At 41.3% G+C, this 19,955-nt stretch overlaps 1 protein-coding gene, 1 long non-coding RNA gene, 1 other non-coding gene and 1 pseudogene across 4 annotated transcripts; 1 reads left to right on the forward strand and 3 right to left on the reverse strand.

The window, feature by feature from the left end:
* Positions 1–3,031: 3,031 nt before the first annotated feature.
* Positions 3,032–4,591, forward strand: LOC115117018 (E3 ubiquitin-protein ligase PPP1R11-like; annotated as a pseudogene).
* A 3,469-nt stretch (positions 4,592–8,060) lies between these two features.
* LOC115117024 (uncharacterized protein C6orf47 homolog) lies at positions 8,061–13,936 on the reverse strand. 2 transcript variants are annotated; one of them, XM_029645472.2, is made up of 3 exons: positions 13,618–13,936; positions 11,885–13,430; positions 8,061–9,940 (listed from the first exon to the last, which is right to left on the reverse strand). In XM_029645472.2, the coding sequence occupies exon 2, from the start codon at positions 12,836–12,838 to the stop codon at positions 11,927–11,929; it is 912 nt and encodes a 303-aa protein (XP_029501332.1). In that variant the 5' UTR covers positions 12,839–13,430; positions 13,618–13,936; the 3' UTR covers positions 8,061–9,940; positions 11,885–11,926. The 2 variants fall into 2 exon arrangements, with proteins under 2 accessions (XP_029501332.1, XP_029501331.1); XM_029645471.2 differs by having other exon boundaries at positions 8,061–9,957.
* A 679-nt stretch (positions 13,937–14,615) lies between these two features.
* On the reverse strand, positions 14,616–18,123 carry LOC115117023 (uncharacterized). The gene is made up of 7 exons (XR_003861639.2): positions 17,938–18,123; positions 17,639–17,677; positions 16,458–16,547; positions 15,841–15,915; positions 15,518–15,561; positions 15,108–15,177; positions 14,616–14,930 (listed from the first exon to the last, which is right to left on the reverse strand). It is a non-coding gene; the product is annotated as an uncharacterized LOC115117023 (long non-coding RNA).
* LOC115117028 (small nucleolar RNA Z195/SNORD33/SNORD32 family) lies at positions 15,992–16,074 on the reverse strand. Its single transcript, XR_003861641.1, has one exon. It is a non-coding gene; the product is annotated as a small nucleolar RNA Z195/SNORD33/SNORD32 family (small nucleolar RNA).
* Positions 18,124–19,955: the final 1,832 nt, after the last annotated feature.

The following is a 19,955-nucleotide window of genomic DNA, read 5'->3' on the forward strand; positions in this document are numbered from 1 at the left end:
CCTACACTCTAACCACTAGGCTACCTGCCTCCCTACACTCTAACCACTAGGCTACCTGCCGTCCCTACACTCTAACCACTAGGTACCTGCCGCCCCCCACACTCTAACCACTAGGCTACCTGCCGCCCTACACTCTAACCACTAGGCACCTCTAACCACTAGGCTACCTGCCCCTACACTCTAACCACTAGGCTACCTGCCCCCCTACACTCTAACCACTAGGCTACCTGCCTCCCACACTCTAACCACTAGGCTACACTCCGTCCCTACACTCTAACCACTAGGCTACCTGCCGTCCCTACACTCTAACCACTAGGCTACCTGCCGCCCCTACACTCTAACCACTAGGCTACCTGCCGCCCCTACACTCTAACCACTAGGCTACCTGCCTCCCTACACTCTAACCACTAGGCTACCTGCCGTCCCTACACTCTAACCACTAGGGTACCTGCCACCCCCACACTCTAACCACTAGGCTACCTGACGCCCCTACACTCTAACCACTAGGCTACCTGCCTCCCTACACTCTAACCACTAGGCTACCTGCCGTCCCTACACTCTAACCACTAGGCTACCTGCCGCCCCTACACTCTAACCACTAGGCTACCTGCCGCCCCTACACTCTAACCACTAGGCTACCTGCCGCCCCTACACTCTAACCACTAGGCTACCTGCCGTCCCTACGCTCTAACCACTAGGCTACCTGCCGTCCCTACACTCTAACAACTAGGCTACCTGCCGCCCTACACTCTAACCACTAGGCTAGGGTACCCTGCCCCTACACTCTAACCACTAGGCTACCTGCCGCCCCTACACTCTAACAACTAGGCTACCTGCCACCCCAGTTTCTTGATATGCCACACCTGTCAAGTGGATGGATTATCTTGGCAAGGGAGAAAAGATCACTAACAGGGATGTAAACAAATTTGTGCACAACATTTGAGAGAAATAAGCTTTATGTGCGTATGGAACATTTCGGGGATCTTTTAATTCAGCTCATGAAGCATGGGACCAACACTTTACATCTTGCATTTATATTTTTGTTCAGTGTAGTTGTAAAACAAAGTAAGCAACTGCTTCCTTGTGCATGAGTCACTGTTTACCTTCAATCAATGAATCATTGTAACAATAAAATAAAAAATCCAATCCATTTAATGTTACCCCCTTTAAAACAAAACATAGTTCTAGGCATTTGCTGTTTTTATTCTGCCTTGATGGCGAAGAACATGAAAGCTGTGGGAGTAAATACAGACAATATCTGCACCTTTTCAAAGACTGTCGCTCTGTCACATAATTATGCAGAATAGTCATACATACAAAAAACCTATGGTGATTGAGTGCTACAAATTCCAGTGTAGACACCCTTTCTGTGTTTACAAACATTACCGCACGAGGGCGATGCGCGCAAGTGGTGGTGGTTAACTTTTATACTTAAAAAAAAACGCTGTAATTTCAACCAGAAAAATGGCTCTTTGGCTAACGCTAGCTGTTGCTACAGCCTATTATTTCAATGAGCGTTAGCATTCTAGCTAACAAATGCTGCATCCAAAATAGCTATTCTGCAAAGATCACAACCAAATATAATCTTAGCGACTGTTCAATCAAGAATCAAAACATCATTGTACGTGTTTGAGAACTCCCAAAAAGTGATTTTGTTTCTAAGTAATAAAAACGTAAAACTAAGCTATGTTGAATGGGCGCAGATGACTTTCGCCAAGAGTCGCGCGCATCTGTACTTAGTACGTGTGACCCTTCAACTACACCAATATCACATTGGGGGTACAAAATCACGTTACACAAGGACCTTAACAAGGGACATAGAGACACTTACAATTCTAACAGTTTTTTTGTTAGTCGGGTATTTAATTGTCTTAAAATACATTTACATTTATTTTTGTAAGGTAAGAAAACGTGGTGTTTTTTGTTTGTAAATTTACATTTGTGAATATGAAATTTGGCTAAAATAATAACGAAATGAATTACATAAAATTGTTTCAGCTTATTTCTATCGTAGGATAAGAATCCAAGCAGTACATCTCTCCACAATAGTGTCAAATCTTCATAAATGTGTTCAATTATAAATCTACTGATGTCTTGTCACAGTTTTCTTACATGAAAATAATGCCAAAAAAGAGGCAACACTGTTTCTGGGTGGTCATTACAAAAGGAGCAATTTGAGTTTATGTTTTCCTTAAACTTCTTCATATAGTGGTTGGCAGGATAATATTTATGAATAATGTTTTACTTCATGTTGGTTTGCAATTATAATGTTGACAAAGTGCCAGTGAAACTTTCTGCTTTTCATCGGCAGGTTTTCTTGTCATGGTCCTAAATTTATAAGCATATTTTTTTTCCACACAGATATTATATATGGAATAATCGGGACATATTGTATAAAAATACTTCTTTGTTTTTAGAATATTGGTTCCGAAATAATATCCTATTGGTGAGCCAACTGGTAAATGCAGAGGCTCTTTCACTTAATTATAAGGAATTCTTATCACGTTACAAGGTCCCTGTAACACCTAAAGATTTTGCAGTTATTTTAGATGCCATTCCCTCAGGTGTTGCTTTATTATTCAGGAATGTGTCAAGACCTGACCCTCAGAACCTACCTTCCATTAACCCTGTTGACTCATCAGTAGGAAAGATTTGTTCCTCTTTTGGTCCATTCAACAACAGAGAGATGCGAACCTTGTTTCAGCAGGACATTGTATACCTTTTGTCATGCCTTATTGGGCCGGATTTATTGATAATATATGTTGGAAAAAAGTTTGGATGTTGCCACACACATACCTACTTGTTAACAAAATTAAGGAAGTTTAATTAAAAATTATTCATAGACATGGGATCAAAGTGTTCATTTTGTTGGTATATTCTAATTATCTTCAGTTCATATTTGTTTGCTTTGTAAATACATTTGGATTAATAAGAGAATAAAAATAACCCGTTTTTAAACAGGTTTCCCTTGATAATTATGTTCGTGTCATTTAACTAGCTAGCTGCAGCATCATTGTTTCCGGCGAACGCGTTTGCGTACGGAACCACCGGAAGTGGTCCGTCTTGGAATTACTTCCTCCATATAGCCATTTCTTTTTTTTGTTTTTGTAATTCTGATACAGCTTCTTGCGGAACATCCAACGACAACGAGTGTGTTTATTGTTGCAGAAACAGGGTGGTTGTTGTTCCCAAAACAACGTTGACGTTTGTTGACGGCTGGCGCGACCTCAATACCGCCAAACTAACATCATCGGGATGGCGGAGGCGCCAGGTACTTCTAACGAGACGATAACGGAGACCATTGAAGTAGAAACACCGCCACCGCCCCAGCAGGTAAACTAGCTATAGAAACCCAAATCATTAGCCAAGTAGTAGATACAGGAAGATAACGAATAAACTATTTGGAATCGAGTCCAATATGCATGCAGAGGCCGCAGTAGATCAGTTATCTAGTTACAATAGCTAAAGTAATCCATTATTACCTAAAGCCAGCAATTCCATGGTAACGCGGCATTTATGCAGAGGCACAGATTTTTCACTTTAAAACCTATGCCAAACAAAAGTAATTGATTTCGAAGTTTAACAAGCCATACACATTTTTGCACAATGACTACTTTGAACAATTTACTACACAGTAAATAAATAAAACATTTACTAGTAAAAACTGTGCAAATGCAACGTTTGGTAACTTACAGAATAAATACGTTTAAAACTTCGCTCTGTTTTTATTGTGTTGTCAAACTTCTGCACAGTTCTTCCTATAAATATTTTTGTAAAAAATTCTTTGCAAATTGTTCACAATAGTAATTGTGCATAGAGATCTATGGTTTGTTAAACTTTGAAATAAAACAAATCTGAGTCTTGGCGTAAATCCGTTACATGGAATTGCCCCTTACAAACTAGATCATACAATCATGGTGAAACGATTTGATCCTAGCTGTCAAGTGTAGCACATTGCCAGTTGTACCAGCCCATCAACTAACTAGCAAATGTGATGTTGACTGACTACATGACCTTGTTGACAAGAGAAACACCATATGCCTGTATGAAGGTGAAGCTTAAACAGTCTCCTGTTTGTGTCTCTCAGGAGGGACGTAGCCTGACCATCAAGCTGAGGAAGAGAAAGACTGACAAGAAGGTGGAGTGGTCCAGCGACACAGTGGACAACGAGCATATGGGAAGGAGATCCTCCAAGTGTGAGTATTTATTTCACACCTTCCTCTGTTTCTAGCTTTTAGATGCACTTCTCTGTTATCTGGTACTCTAAAGTATATGCATGCAATTGTAGGCATTATTGATGACTGAGTATTTCTGACACCTTCACAGGTTGCTGCGTCTACGAGAAACCCAAACAGTTCGGAGAGTCCTCCTCTGAAAGCGAGGGAGATGACGAAGGCTGTGGAAGTGCACACTGCATTCTAGGACATGGGAAAGACATGCATGGACACAGTGGAGGGGTGGGGGAACTCTGGAGGATCACATGCCCATTAATGATTAAGAGTGGAGACTGGGGGTTACAACACATACTGCTACACACACAGTCTCATTTAGTTCAGTCACTGCAGTACTGGGAGGAAAAGGGATAAAGATTAGAAGAGACAGAACAAAGGAAAGAACACAACCTGTTTGATAAGAAAACGGGGTGCTGTTGAGAGTTCATTGTATATATTACAATCATTTTTCTTTTTTTTTATAAAGAGTACTTTTCCTTATTTGTCTAAATACTTGATTTTACTTATGTTGCAGTATCTTAGCCTGTGTGCCAGACAGTCTGTTCCTGCTTGTCAAACAGGGATTTGGAAAGATGATGATGTAACATTGTAGAGAGCTGAAATAGTCTGGTACCCAGACTACTACTAGGGAGCGAGTTCCAAACAACAGCCTATCCAGTGCTCTCCAACCCTGTTCCTGGAGAGCTACCCTCCTGTAGGTTAACTCCAACCCTGTTCCTGGAGAGCTACCCTCCTGTAGGTTAACTCCAACCCGGTTCCTGGAGAGCTACCCTGTTCCCTCCTGGAGAGTAGGTTAACTCCAACCCTGTTCCTGGAGAGCTACCCTCCTGTAGGTTAACTCCAACCCTGTTCCTGGAGAGCTACCCTCCTGTAGGTTAACTCCAACCCTGTTCCTGGAGAGCTACCCTCCTGTAGGTTAACTCCAACCCTGTTCCTGGAGAGCTACCCTCCTGTAGGTTAACTCCAACCCTGTTCCTGGAGAGCTACCCTCCTGCAGGTTAACTCCCACCCTGTTCCTGGAGAGCTACCCTCCTGTAGGTTAACTCCAACCCTGTTCCTGGAGAGCTACCCTCCTGTAGGTTTTAACTCCAACCCTGTTCCTGGAGAGCTACCCTCCTGTAGGTTTTAACTCCAACCCTGTTCCTGGAGAGCTACCCTCCTGTAGGTTAACTCCAACCCTGTTCCTGGAGAGCTACCCTCCTGTAGGTTTTTGTAGCTGGTCGATGAGCTGAATCAGGTTAGTTACAACTGTGGTTGGAGTTAACCTACAGGAGGGTAGCTCTCCAGGAACAGGGTGGGAGAGCCCTGCCCTATTCCCTATATAGTGCACTACTTTAGACCCTATTCCCTATATAGGGCCCTGGTGGAAAGTATTGCACTTTAAAGGGAAGAGGCTGCCATTTGGGTCGTAACATCTTTTATCTACTTCAAAGTAATGAGTACTCCATGAATACTTAAATAGCAAACAGTCTTATTTTATGGACACAATGTTGTACAGACAAACAGTTGTCTATCGGTAACATTAAAGAAGTTTAGGGGAGTATTTAGGACACTATTTTAAGGAAAAGCTAGTCTTGTTTTTCTTATTTTCATGTAACATTGCTGACATTACCTTTTAGTTGAGTGCAGTGAAAATGTGTTGATGCACAATCCTCTCCCTGCCCTTTACAATCCTCAGAAGTGTTGAGTACATTAGTCTCAGCACTTCAAATAAGAATAGAATTGATGGCAGATTGCATTAAATTCTGAGAAGATGTTGTAAAGATATGTCCTTTTGTATTGATGAGGTGAGAGAATGTCAACATACCAATAATTAGAAAAATCTTACAAACCATGCATATGCAACAAATTATATACACTGATCTGCAAAAGTATTGGGACAGTGACATTTTTGTTGTTTTGGCTCTACTCCATGGCTCTACTCAAATGACACTGACTATGAGGTGAAATTGCAGACTTCCAGCTTTAATTAGAAAGTGTTTTCATTCATATCGTAAACCGTTTAGAAATTACAACACTTTTTGTACATAGTCCTGCCATTTTAGGGGACCAACCGTATTGGGATAGATTCACTTAAGTGTATTAAAGTAGTACAAAGTTAAGTATTTGGTTCCATATTCATAGCACGCAATGACTACATCAAGCTTGTGACTACAAATTTGTTGGATTCATTTTCTGTTTGGTTGTTTCAGATTATTTTGTGCCCAATAGAAATGAATGGTAAATAATGTATTGTCATTTTGGAGTCAAATAATATATGTTTCTGAACACTTCTACATTAATGTGGATGCTACCATAATTCTGGATAATCCTGAATGAATTGTGAATAATAATACGTGAGAAAGTTAGACGAACATATCACATCCCCCGCTCCCCCTAAAAATGCTAACCTCCTGTTATTGTGATAGAGAGGTTAGCATGTCTTGGGGGGTATGACATAAAATGCTAACCTCCTGTTATTGTGATAGTGAGAGGTTAACATGTCTTGTGGGGTATGACATAAAATGCTAACCTCCCATTATTGTGATAGTGAGAGGTTTGCATGTCTTGGGGGGTATGACATAAAATCTAACCTCCCGTTATTGTGATAGTGAGAGGTTAGCATGTCTTGGGGGATATGACATAAAATCTAACCTCCCGTTATTGTGATAGTGAGAGGTTAGCATGTCTTTGGGGGTATGACATAAAATACTAACCTCCCGTTATTGTGATAGTGAGAGGTTAGCATGTCTTGGGGGGTATGACATAAAATGCTAACCTCCTGTTATTGTGATAGTGAGAGGTTTAGCATGTCTTGGGGGTATGACATTTGTGTGTCTGTAACCCTCAAGTTAAAGCTGACAGTCTGCACTTTAACCTCACAGTCTATGCATCATTTTACATCCTCGAGTGCTGGAGTACAGAGCCAAAACAACAGTTGTGTCACTGTCCCAATACTTTTGTAGTTCACTGTATATTCTTTCATTCATTATCCCCTCTGAGAATGAATGCACCAGGGCAACATTGGCAGTAACCTCCGCTGCATGCTGGTTGGTTATGAAGAAAAAAAAAGTTGCCATTTTAAATCAGTCTTATATTTGCATCATACTTATTGCACTGTGATCTGCTGTGATCGGGCAGAGAAGATAACGTTTGTTTCAGTGAGAGGAGATAAATGCCATTTATTTAGTGCTGCGGTGTACTTTCCGTACTAGACTGAACATAAAGTGGGAGAAAATGTAGTATTACCGCAGTCCAGATCATGCAGTTCAACTGAAGACATGGGAGAAAGAGAGTTTTTGAATGGATAGGGAGAAGGTGCATGATGAATTGCTGGCCCAAGCTGTGTTCACCAGTGTCTCAACTGACCAAATGTCACTGGCCATTTCCCCATTGTATACTCCTCGCATCCTCTCTCCTCGTCTCCTTCTCAAAACCCAATCGAAGGAGACGGTTAGAGGGGTGGGACCTCTGGCTTTCTCATACAATGGATTTTGAGGAGAGAGGACGTGAGGAGTATGCAATTGAGAAAAGGTCAGTGTCTCGGGCTTCATCCTCTGTGGTTCCAAACACCGTATTACTACTTAAAACTGTACTTGATCTGTGACAACATACACTATGTATAATGGACTACATCCAATTTCACCACACGTCACCATTTTCTATTACAGATACACACATACAATGTTCCTGTACTGGTAAAGCACCTTTCTGTACATAAAATACATCATATGAGATCAGATTTAATGTGAATAAAAGATTAAATCACTTTGTCCAAGTGTGTTACATGAGTTGAACTTGAGATGTATGTGTATATCATAGCACAAATAAAGATTCTTCAAGGCTACGTGGAAATTAGAATATTGGTTTATTATTATATTAGTTCTGGATCTCCCAACAATCTCTCCTACAACATTGATAGTTCTGGCCAGGGGTGTATTCACTAGGAACCAAACGTAAGCAAACAGGCCAAAAGGGGGAAGACTACCAGAACTAATTTCCATGCACAATGTTTTTCTACGGTGTGCACTAATGAATAAACCCCTGGGTCTCCCATCGACCCCACCTACAAGACCGTTCAGGTTTCCAGGACTGTACCGTAGTTACCTCATCTAGGTCAACACAGAGGGATACTGAATTAGTGGTTTGTGGCCATGGAGACGAGTAGAAATAAGTCAACTGACCAGGTCACATCCAGGGACCTCATCAGTGAGGTTATTCTGGTCTTTGTCCTGGCTGCCAAAAGTATGAATCCTATTGATGGAGAGCTCCCAATACCTGACACATGGCCTTGGATGCATCCCAAAAGGCACCCTATTCCCCACATAGTGCACTACTTTTGACCAGGACCCATAGGGCTATATAGGAAATAGGGTTCCTTCTCGGGATAAACACACCATATGAGATATGTCACTCGTTTCATGGCATTTTTACATCTGCAACATTGATCAATGTTTGGCTACTGAACATGGCCATGGTGGATTTTCATGGGATTGTTTTGCTACTTTTTGAGAATCAGATTCTCGAGTCATTTTGACAGTGATCCAGCACTTGTCTGGGGCCATTGCACATTCTCGTTACAAAACAACATCTTTCTTTATAATCGACACATGGAGTAACAAGTCAAAAATGCGACAAAAACACACACGAGATAAAAGGCAGAGAGGAATTGCAGATATGGTATCACTGTTCAAAGTTCTCAGTATCAGTACGCAGCGAGGGTAGTATCGTATAACGTTCTGCATCACTGTGAAGTTTTCATAGCTGTATCTGTTTTGCTACGATACAAAAAAAACGATCTGAAAAAGGCCATTGTAGAAACTAGAACATTCTTTCATGATACAGGGGCACTGTGGGTAAAACACCCTCTTCCACATGCAATACTGTAGATTGTGGCTCATGCTGAGGAGGAAGAAAAACCTTTGCAGGTAGAATTTAGTGTTCCTGAGCTTGACTGTTGGTTTCTATGGGATTGTGCAAGACTTGCTACTGGATAACTGCACAACCAAGTTTCATATAAACACATTTTCTTAAAAAGAAAAAAAAAAGGGTTACCATTGAATGTTTCTGTAAGTTACCTTTCAAATCAGGAACCATGTGTGTGATAAGACAGATACATATATAAGTGTGTCTGTACTATTAAGAATATGATTATCACGGAGAAAGACAGGGATACGGTAATATACTAAGGCATACTTGTAAAGTTAAACTACCTACACATGCAGTATTATGGCACAGAAAATAAACAGAAAAGGCTAATAAAACCTTGCGTCCAAAAACCCCATCAAGCTTTGAAAGAAAACTATGAAAAAAAAGGTGCTGGTATCTGTCGAGTAGATATTCAAAAGTGAATCTGAACAAAACAAAAGAATCCCTCTTGCCATGTCTAATTAAACATAATTGTATGAATTTGAGTATCAAAGAAAAGTACTTTAGGGGGAGGGAAACTCAACACAACAGTGTTATCACTGGGGCCTATTTGACCAAGATTGTAGTGGATGTGCTTTGCCTCAGCTCCAATGAATATCACAGTAGTGAGGTGAAATGTAGCTTCAAAGTCCTTCAGTCTCTCCCTCTCCTCATTGAACACAGTGTCAGCTGGGCTCAGCTCTTTTCATGTGACTGTCTTTGCATTGATAGGCTGTCGAAACGTAACTTCTCAGTCCCTCCACGTCAGGGTCTCGAAACAACCCCCCCCAACCCCCCCCTCCTCCATGTCAAAGGATTTCCTGTGGGGAGAAATGATCTAATGATCAGTAAACAGTTAGTGATTCAGATGCTTTAAAATAGCTTCAAGCTAACCATAACAAAATCACATGGGAAGGTCAATTAGGATGACAACAGCAAGAGAAAAACAGGAGATGAAAACAACTTCAAAACTGTCAGCTCTAAAAGTCTGGGTTGTATCCACTGGGCAAACAGAAGAAAACATACTGAGGCAGGGACAACCTGACCTTGCCCAAAAATAAACACTTTTTGTCATTTTCTGTAGCAAACGTGCACTTTGACCCTATTACATGGACAAAACCCTCACTTTATTCCCATGGGGCTGCTGTTTGTGGCTATTATAGCAGCACCCCTTCAGGCAAATAAAATCCCATCCTTTCTTCATACATAACTGCTCTCTATGTAAACTGTAATGACATGTCTTTCCCCAAAGCCATTGATATATCATTAGTTCAGGCTGGTTTCACACAACTTGGAGAATGTCACAGTTCCTTTTCTCTGGTTGCAAGATCAAAATAGCTGAAAGGGCAGTTTGTGGCAGGCTGTAGATTAAAATAGCTGGCAGGCTGTAGATTAAAAAGCTGAAAGGGCAGCTGTAGATTAAAATAGAAAGAGCAGTTTGTGGCAGGCTGTAGATTAAAATAGCTGAAAGCAGTTTGTGGCAGGCTGTAGCAGTTTGTGGCAGGCTGTAGATTAAAATAGCTGAAAGGGCAGTTTGTGGCAGGCTGTAGATTAAAATAGCTGAAAGGGCAGTTTGTGGCAGGCTGTAGATTAAAATAGCTGAAAGGGCAGTTTGTGGCAGGCTGTAGATTAAAATAGCTGAAAGAGCAGTTTGTGGCAGGCTGTAGATTAAAATAGCTGAAAGGAGCAGTTTGTGGCAGGCTGTAGATTAAAATAGCTAGCAGTTTGTGGCAGGCTGTAGATTAAAATAGCTGAAAGCAGAGCAAGCAGAGCAGTTTGTGGCAGGCTGTAGATTAAAATAGCTGAAAAGAGCAGTTTGTGGCAGGCTGTAGATTAAAATAGCTGAAAGCAGAGCAGTTTGTGGCAGGCTGTAGATTAAAATAGCTGAAAGGGCAGTTTGTGGCGGGCTGTAGATTAAAATAGCTCCAAGCAGAGCAGTTTGTGGCAGGCTGTAGATTAAAATAGCTGAAAGGGATTAAAATAGCTGAAGCAGAGCAGTTTGTGGCAGGCTGTAGATTAAAATAGCTGAAAGGGTTAGAGCAGTTTAGTGGCAGTTTGTGGCAGGCTGTAGATTAAAATAGCTGAGAGCAGTTTGTGGCAGGCTGTAGATTAAAATAGCTGAAAGCAGGCTGTAGATTAAAATAGCTGAAAGAGCAGTTTGTGGCAGGCTGTAGATTAAAATAGCTGAAAGGGCAGTTTGTGGCAGGCTGTAGATTAAAATAGCTGAAAGGGCAGTTTGTGGCAGGCTGTAGATTAAAATAGCTGAAAGAGCAGTTTGTGGCAGGCTGTAGATTAAAATAGCTGAAAGCAGAGCAGTTTGTGGCAGGCTGTAGATTTAGCTGAAAGGGCATCAGGCTGTAGATTAAAATAGCTGAAAGCAGACTAGGTGAGTATGTGGCCTGTAGATTAAAATAGCTGAGCAAGGCTGTAGATTAAAATAGCTAAGCCAGGCTGTAGATTAAAATTGCTCTGGATAAGCAGTTTGTCTGTAGATTAAAATAGCTCCAAGCAGAATGAGGCTGTAGATTAAAATAGCCCAGGCTGTAGAAAAAACAAACAAACAAAAAAAATGTGTAGAATGTGCAAAGATTGCCAAACTAGACAAGAATAGTCTCCATAGTTTGAGTTTACACTAAGTTTGCCCAATATTTTTACATTTTTCTGCATTTCGTTAACATGAAAACTCACACTTTACATCCCAAGGCTGTAGTACAGTTTGAAAACACAGAAAATGAAACAGAGTGAAAGAGACTGAAAGAACTTACCAAAACAAACTTTCTTTCAGGGATCATCTGTCCTTTGATGTATTATTTTGTAGTCAGGTACATTTCTGTAACTTCCCCATCGTCTCCCACTTCCTCCTCATCTTCCACCTCCTTTTCTCCTTTCTCTTCCTCCACCTCATCGCCCTCTCCTAAGATCACACACTGCCGGACGCTGACAGAGATGACTAGTGCTTGCACGATGCCGTACACCAGAGCAAAATGTGGAAGATACTCCTGGACCACCCAGAGCAGTCCTGCCATTCCAACAGTGGAGACGAAAAACATTGCCATTCCATGGAGCCACAACTTCAGTCCTCCTTGGATCCCTAGAACCTCCAGGACCAACTTGGTAGGGGGGGACACAGTCCACAGGAAGCCCACCACGAGCAGGTCAAACAGGTGGCGAAGGAGGTTGAAGCAGATCTCATAGTGTTCCGGAACTATCTCCCCATTCCAGGCACGTGCAAAGAACCGGAAGGCTGATGAGGAGCTAGGTATGGGAGAAGGTGGAGGAGTTCCATAGTCAGAATACTCCCCATCGTTGTCAGAGTCCCATCCTCCACCGATACATTTCCTCTGCTTGAGCCCACCAGGTTCAGCTGCTCTTGGCCAGAGGAAGTCACGGGACGGCAGAACCTTAGTCCACCATCTGGAGCCACCATGTTCTGCTTTCCCCTCAGCCACCTGCTTGCCCTCGCCCAGATCTTCAATTTCCAGGGACTGGATTTTCTCCTCACTTGCTTCCCAGTACTCGTCAATCAATGTTGTTTGGTCACTTGCTTGTCTTTTCTGTCCGGTTCCCCAAAACCATGTTGTTAACCCTCCCAAGCCCCAGCGGCCTCTTGTCTGCCTCTCGTCTTTCATGGTTTTGTCAGGTGCTACTTTGCTGCCCCAGGGCCGGTAGGAGACAGCTGGACGCACCCACCCCCAGACTCTTCCTACTACAGCTGTCATGTCAGCTCCCTTAGTTTAGTTCCCTTAATTCTGTCTGGATTTTAGACTAAAGGACTTATGAAGAATGTACTAACGGGTTAAACTGTATGTCTATCAGCTCAAAGGTTTTGTTAGAGTATAGTACATTAGATGAACGAGTCAAATTAACAATTAGAGGGTGTGCACCTCAGGACATGAAAGACCTGTAGGTGTTCAATGTTATATCGAAACCAACAATACGGTCCCTACACAGCACAACACCTACACCCAAGGGAAAATTCCAATGTGAGGTACTAGCTACATGTCTTCCCCAAATAGACTCACCTTGCTTTAGCCAATTTTGCTCTTATAACAGTGAGTGCCATACAAACAAACCATACCAAAATACAACTTTGAGTAAATCAAAATAGCCAGTTTTACGTCTGTGTAAAGATTAGGGATTCAATTGTAAGATATCTTAGTCTATACATATATGTACTTGGCTACAATATTTTCAGGTACTTTCTGAATAACATGTCCAACTTTACAGGGTAAAGACGTTTAGTGGAGGAATGTAGCAGGCCAATATTAAATCTCTGACAGGGTTTCTCTTGAGTCTCTTCCACTTCTTGATCTGTGGGGGGGTTAAAATAGGAGTCAACTCCTTGTTACATCATAACAAAAATAGTAACTAGTAAGATGGTTAACATTAGCCAGCTAAGCGCTAGATAATCTTACAAAAACAGTTACATATTGATAGCTCGATAAATTTAACGGTAGTCTAGTTAAAGTTAGTTGTCACTCGCTAAAGCAAAACTCACCTTGTCCCCTATAACAGTTCGCTAATCAAGATCCGAAAACGTCCACGTAGCTAGCCATCAACTTATTGGCAAAGTAGGTTAATTTGAGTGCCAAACGTACTGAACTGTTCTCTAAACGTCGTGGATGTATCCACTTAAACGACTGGCATCTTTTACAATTACGTCCATACGATATCAGCTAGACGTTCATTCCGAAAACTGCGAAACTCGCCGATTATCTGCAGTAATTGAAGCTGCTAACTAGTTAGCATACAATAGAACGCACCTGGAACCGGAAATAGCTGGCATACTTCCGAGCCGAGTGAAACGAGTTCTGTACCAAAGATTATATAACCCTAGATAAGCTACGGTCAGTCTTTCCACTGTAGAAATTAACCATAGCAGGCAGAGTCAAGCATAAGCTAGTGAGCTCCGATTGGTGCGTTCTAGCATTTATTTGCATATTACATGTTAGGAAACGCCTGATCTGTGATGCGTAATAACTCAATTAGGCCATGCATGCCTTAAACGCATTTGATTTTTTTGAAACTTTTAAGTTACCGTCTACAATTCCTCCAGTCCTGTTAGATTTGTTTCGTAAAGAAACCCGTACGAGGAGCAAATGTGTCACCGATGAGAAAAGTGGCAATAGGTTCGCCAAAAATCCACCTTCTCCCATCACCAAATTTGGTGGTGAGTGGAAACGCTAACCGGATGCTTCACATTAACACACCCGGTTATGCGCCATTGTTCTGCGTGTACCCGTGGATGACATGGCCATTGTTGATTAATATTTGTAGTGGCTTAGTCCGACTGCTGGTTAGAATTGATACACTAGCCAAACCTGACTAAGTTAAACAGTAGAAAGTATTTACTATTCATGTGAAACTTCTGCATTGAATGTTTGTTGGTTAGTGACCTTTCTTACAGGGGCAACTTATAAGAGGTATGGGGTAGTGTTAGTTATCACAAACAATTTGCAAGCCCATACCCCTAGTTAAAAACAGTACACGGATGACTCCACATTGAATTTTTTTATTCAAACACTGCAAGCACAAATTGCATGATAAGTGGCAATTGACTTTCAATTAAATATCCCTTTTACATCAGCAGTTGTCAAGAGTGTTAACCTTTGGTAGGAGGGTGTCACATATCGCTAACGAAATTCCTTGATTGTCGTCTTGCCAACTTCAGGGAATCAAAGCCAAGATAAATTGTTCATACCCACAGTATACAGCTAAGTCCCCCAATCAACTAAATGCTTACGTTAAGCATTTCATTTCACAACTGAAGCTCTTGAAGAATCTCCCATCTATTTCAAGATCCTCCAAGTCCTAAAAAGACAAATGTGTCAGTTACAAACACATACCATGATTAGGAACTTAAGACAAACAAATTGCAGTGTCAGTGCATTGAAAGAGCTTAATGGTAATCAGACACCGTCAACTAGTATATTCAAAGAGAAAACATGGCACCAACACAGCAAGGAAACAACCACCTTCTGTACTGACCTGTCAACTTATACAAGTAATCCTGGAGTCCGCGGTCTGGTCTGGGCAGGGCAAAGGAGCAACACTCAACCTCAAGAAACGAGAAAGCAGCAATTATTACCTCCGTTACAATGTACATACGAAAACATCTAACCCAATCAGATTTATCAGCTACTCGGTTGAAACAATAAGGTCACATCACTTGCAAAACAAGTGACTGGGGAAACCAACTGATCATGTAGTGAATGACGGATTCAAGACTAATTCACACGCTCTTGATATTTGGCATTTGTGTCTCAGTGCGCTGCGAGAAAGCATCAGTTTAATTCAGGAACCGAAATCGCAATCATCATAGACGCTACAGGCATTATCCCATAACAAGTAAACCAAAAACACGAATGTCACAAAAATACAAAGTGTCAAATACTTACATTTGTTCCAAAGAGGTTGACACCCTCAACAACAACCTTGTGGCCTGAATGCAGAGAAATCCATGATTACATATGGAAACATGGACAAGTACACAGGACCACTGTATAATATCCACTGTCTCAGATGGTAATGTGAGTTATCATAGTAGTTACTCAAGCAATGTATGTTAAGCAGAATCACTGACAGCTGTAGCAAGTTATATATTAACATAGCTAGATCATCATGGTGTAAGTACACATGTCAAGTGACATGAAATCCTTGGACTGGATAATTAGTCATTAGATGGTACTAATGGATCAAAATAATTGATTTCACAACTCACCCAGCAGAACTTATGTTGCCACAATGGCAGCAAGCAGACAAATTAATAATGGCCCCTGCCATCGAGCAGCAGAACCTGGGAAAGTAACACAGCAAGACCGTAAGCTTTTTTGCTACAACCTGAGGTTCAAATGATTCATCAAGGTTGCTTTTATGTCTCAGATGGTAGTGCATGTAAAGTATTCTCATGGTCGTTAAACTCAAATACGTTACTGTGGTAAACATCACTGACAAGCAAAAATATGTACTCTGGATAAATGTATTCAACTAAGGTTTAGGGAATTGATTCACAGCCACTGGTACTCTGAATAAATGTATATAACTACAGTTTAGAGAATTGATTCACTGGTAGTCTGAGCCACGAAGAGACCTCAAATGAAAACAACTTTAATGCATAACAAACATTACACACAAAGGGTAAGAGCCTTGCATGAAAATATCCTCAGTCTACAAAGTCATGAAATGCATTAGAATCCAAAGGTACTTGATGGCATGATACCCGGTATGCATTTCCAGAGCACAGTGGCGTGAACTTCATGATGTAGTCAGAGGCTAGTCTAGGAAATCATTAATGCATACACTGATGGAGCCAACAGGGCTTCCGTGCATTAATCTCACCGATTGGCTGAACACTTGCAGGAGTTGGCATTCATTGCGATCCAGCCATTTCCCCCCCACAGAGCAGAATACTGGAGACAGTCATGGAATCTGAGAATGCAGCGTTAGAGGAAGGAGAAATAGTTAATAACACATGACATTATGTAACTAGTGTGAATATTGGTTAATCAGAACTAAAAGCATTATGTCAAATTTCAGCATAGTTTGCAAAACAAATCAATGATTCATTATATTTAACAAATAACTCAGTTGATAGTAAGCCATTCTGATGGCCACCTAGGATATAAGTTATATTTAACTAGGCAAGTAAGTTAAAACAATTTCTTATTTACAATGATAGCCTACCCCTGCCAAAACCTAACGATACTGGACCAATTGTGCACCGCCCTATGGGACTCCCAATCACAACCGGTTAAACAGCCAGGGATCGAACCAGGATCTGTAGTGACTCCTCTAGGACTGAGATGCAGGGGTGGGTACAATTTGTTACTTCCAAAAAACAAAGCCAACAAACGCATACAAAAGTAGCATTTGCAAATAACCTAGCTGCCGAATAGGTATCAACTCACAACGTAACTTATTCTTAATAGGACAGACATTTTTGGGAATAAACATGGCGTGTGAAAAACGTTACAGAATTGCCACTCCCTGCCCGGTATCTAATTCTGCCATGATACGTCGTATGCGTTCGTTGCCAACCTTGTTATTTACGACGTTTTTGGAACGTTGAACAAATTATACCGACCCAGATGCAGTGCCGTAAAAAGCTGCACAACTCAGGAGTCAGTAATCAGTACTGTCCCGACAAAATGACATGGTTAACTAAATGTTTGTTGGGCAAGCTCGGAACATCGTGCTGCACATTTAAACTTCAGTCCCCAAGACGAGAACAGAATAGGGGAGGCGCACAGTACTACAACGAACTCTATTCGCAACTTATGGAACACAGGCACAGATATGTTATGCATACACATGGATTTTGAGGGCACACTTGTGAAATCTGAATCTAGTGTACTGTTTAATTAAATTGTAATAACTGGCGTAATTTTGCTGGACGACAGGAAGGGGATCCATAATAGAAAAACACGTGTTTTAGCACGCAAAATGTAGTTTTAAATTAATTGCAGAGTAAAATATACAACATTTACGGGCGGAAAGCAAACAATGGATCAGAAACTCACCATCAAATGATACACTGCTTGAGACGCCCGTCCACTTCCCTGAGACAACCAAACATGTTGCATTAATTAAATTATTTCAGCTATAAGATAACGTTAGTGAATGATACATACGGATGAAGTGTTTCAGTGCACTGTGAAAGAACATCACTGTAAATCAGAGACTCTAGTCTAGTAAATCATCATAAACACTCCAAAACGCAAGACATTTCATTATTAGGTCAGCGGTGCTCGTCTTTCGTGCATGCGCACATGGTGTTGCTGGCTAGCTAAAGTAGGTATATAAACTAGTTAAGATTTACCTTACAAACTCCTGGTGACTTGGGCAATCTCTCAGCCACACTCGCCGTCTTTATAACAAGCATTACCAACCCATTTGGGATGTATTTTTCCCGACATAACTGTAACGCGTGTCTTCATCTTTTTCTCACTTGCCTACACCACTCATTCAAGCGTCTTGACTGGAGAGAGGCCTAATGAACGGGGGTCGTTTTATTTATACGGCTGGGTCCTTACAGCTATGCGGCTAGCACATATACTGCCTGTTTTTATATTGTCATTCATACATATCCCATAATGATGTTTAGATACAATATTGTAACGTCTATATTTCCACGTTTGTTTTCAGGTAAATATTTACAAGGTGATAAACTGGAAAATATCGACAATTTTTGAGATTTCGAAACCTTCGACAAATACTTATTATGCGCACTAGGTGGCGTATTTCCCACTAAATATCCATGACAGGCCTACAAACCACACCCTCTTTATTTTATTTTTTATTTTACATTTATTTAACCAGGCAAGTTAGTTAAGAACAAATTCTTATTGTCAATGACGGCCTAGGAACAGTGGGTTAACTGCCTGTTCAGGGGCAGAACAACAGATTTGTACCTTGTCAGCTCAGGAATTTGAACTTGCAACCTTGCGGTTACAAGTCCAATGCTCTAATCACTAGGCTACCCTGCCACCCCAAACTACCCTGCCGCCCCTCTGACACGCCCACTTTTATAGATATCCTGACAAAATACACTTCTCTCCGCCATGACAATTTTTTATTTTTTAAATTTTATTTCACCTTTAAGTTCCCATTTGCAACTGCGACCTGGCCGAGATAAAGCAAAGCAGGTAGACACATACAACAACACATAATTACACATGGAATAAACAAACATGCAATCAACAATACAGTAGAAAATCTATATACAGCATGTGCAAATGAGGTAGGATAAGAGAGGTAAGGCAATAAATAGGCCATGGTGGCAAAGTAATTACAATATAGCAATTAAACACTGGAATGGTAGATGTGCAGAAGATGAATGTGCAAGTAGAGATACTGGCGTGCAAAGGAGCAAGATAAATAAATACATTATGGTATCTACCTACCTCATCCCCATGCAGTATTTATTTATTTATCTTTATTTAAAGGTGAAAATATATATATATCTTTTAAGGTAAATTGGATGGGATATTTACAGATGAGCTATGTACAGGTGCAGTGATCTGTGAGCTGCTCTGACAGCTGGTGCTTAAAGCTAAGGGAGGTAAGAGTCTGCAGCTTTAGTGATTTTTGCAGTTCGTTCCAGTCATTGGCAGCAGAGAACTGGAAGGAAAGGCAGCCAAATGAAGAATTTGCTTTGGGTGTGACCAGTGAGATATACCTGCTGGAGCACGTGCTACGTGTGGTTCCTGCTATGGTGACCAGTGAGCTGAAATAAGGCGGAGCTTTACCTAGCAGAGACTTGTCGATGACCTGGAGCCAGTGGGTTTGGTGACGAGTATGAAGCGAGGGCCAACCAACGAGAGCGTACAGGTCGCAGTGGTGGGTAGTATATGGGGCTTTGATGACAAAACGGATGGCACTGTGATAGACTGCATCCAATGGAAGTCAATGGAAGTCTTTGTCCACAAAGCGGCACTAGCTTCCATCTATTCTTTGGATTGGTGGATACGTTATTGCAGTGGTGATATCATTCATTGCACTATAACGGTGACAAATGGTGCCCACAAACGGTTAGGGCCTACATAAAGCTGTCACAACAGCAGAGTCCCAACCACAGTACCAGCGGTCTAAGGCACTGCATTTCAGTGCTAGAGGTGTCACTACAGACCCTGGTTCGATTCCAGGCTGTATCACAACTGGCCATGATTGGGAGTCCCATAGGGCGGCGTACAATTGGCCCAGCGTCGTCTGGGTTAGGGTTTGGCCGGGGATAGGCCGTCATTGTAAAATAAGGATTTGTTCTTAACTGACTTGCCTAGTTAAATAACGGTTAAACAAAAAAATGTATAAATATGGCTGACTTGCTTAAACAAATGT

Source organism: Oncorhynchus nerka, linkage group LG7, assembly GCF_034236695.1.
Source record: "Oncorhynchus nerka isolate Pitt River linkage group LG7, Oner_Uvic_2.0, whole genome shotgun sequence".
In the NCBI taxonomy this organism is placed as follows: Eukaryota; Metazoa; Chordata; class Actinopteri; order Salmoniformes; family Salmonidae; genus Oncorhynchus; species Oncorhynchus nerka.

Excerpts from the sequence above, each read along its gene's own strand:
- LOC115117024 (XM_029645472.2), bottom strand. The coding sequence starts at position 12,838 with ATGACAGCTGTAGTAGGAAGAGTCTGGGGGTGGGTGCGTCCAGCTGTC.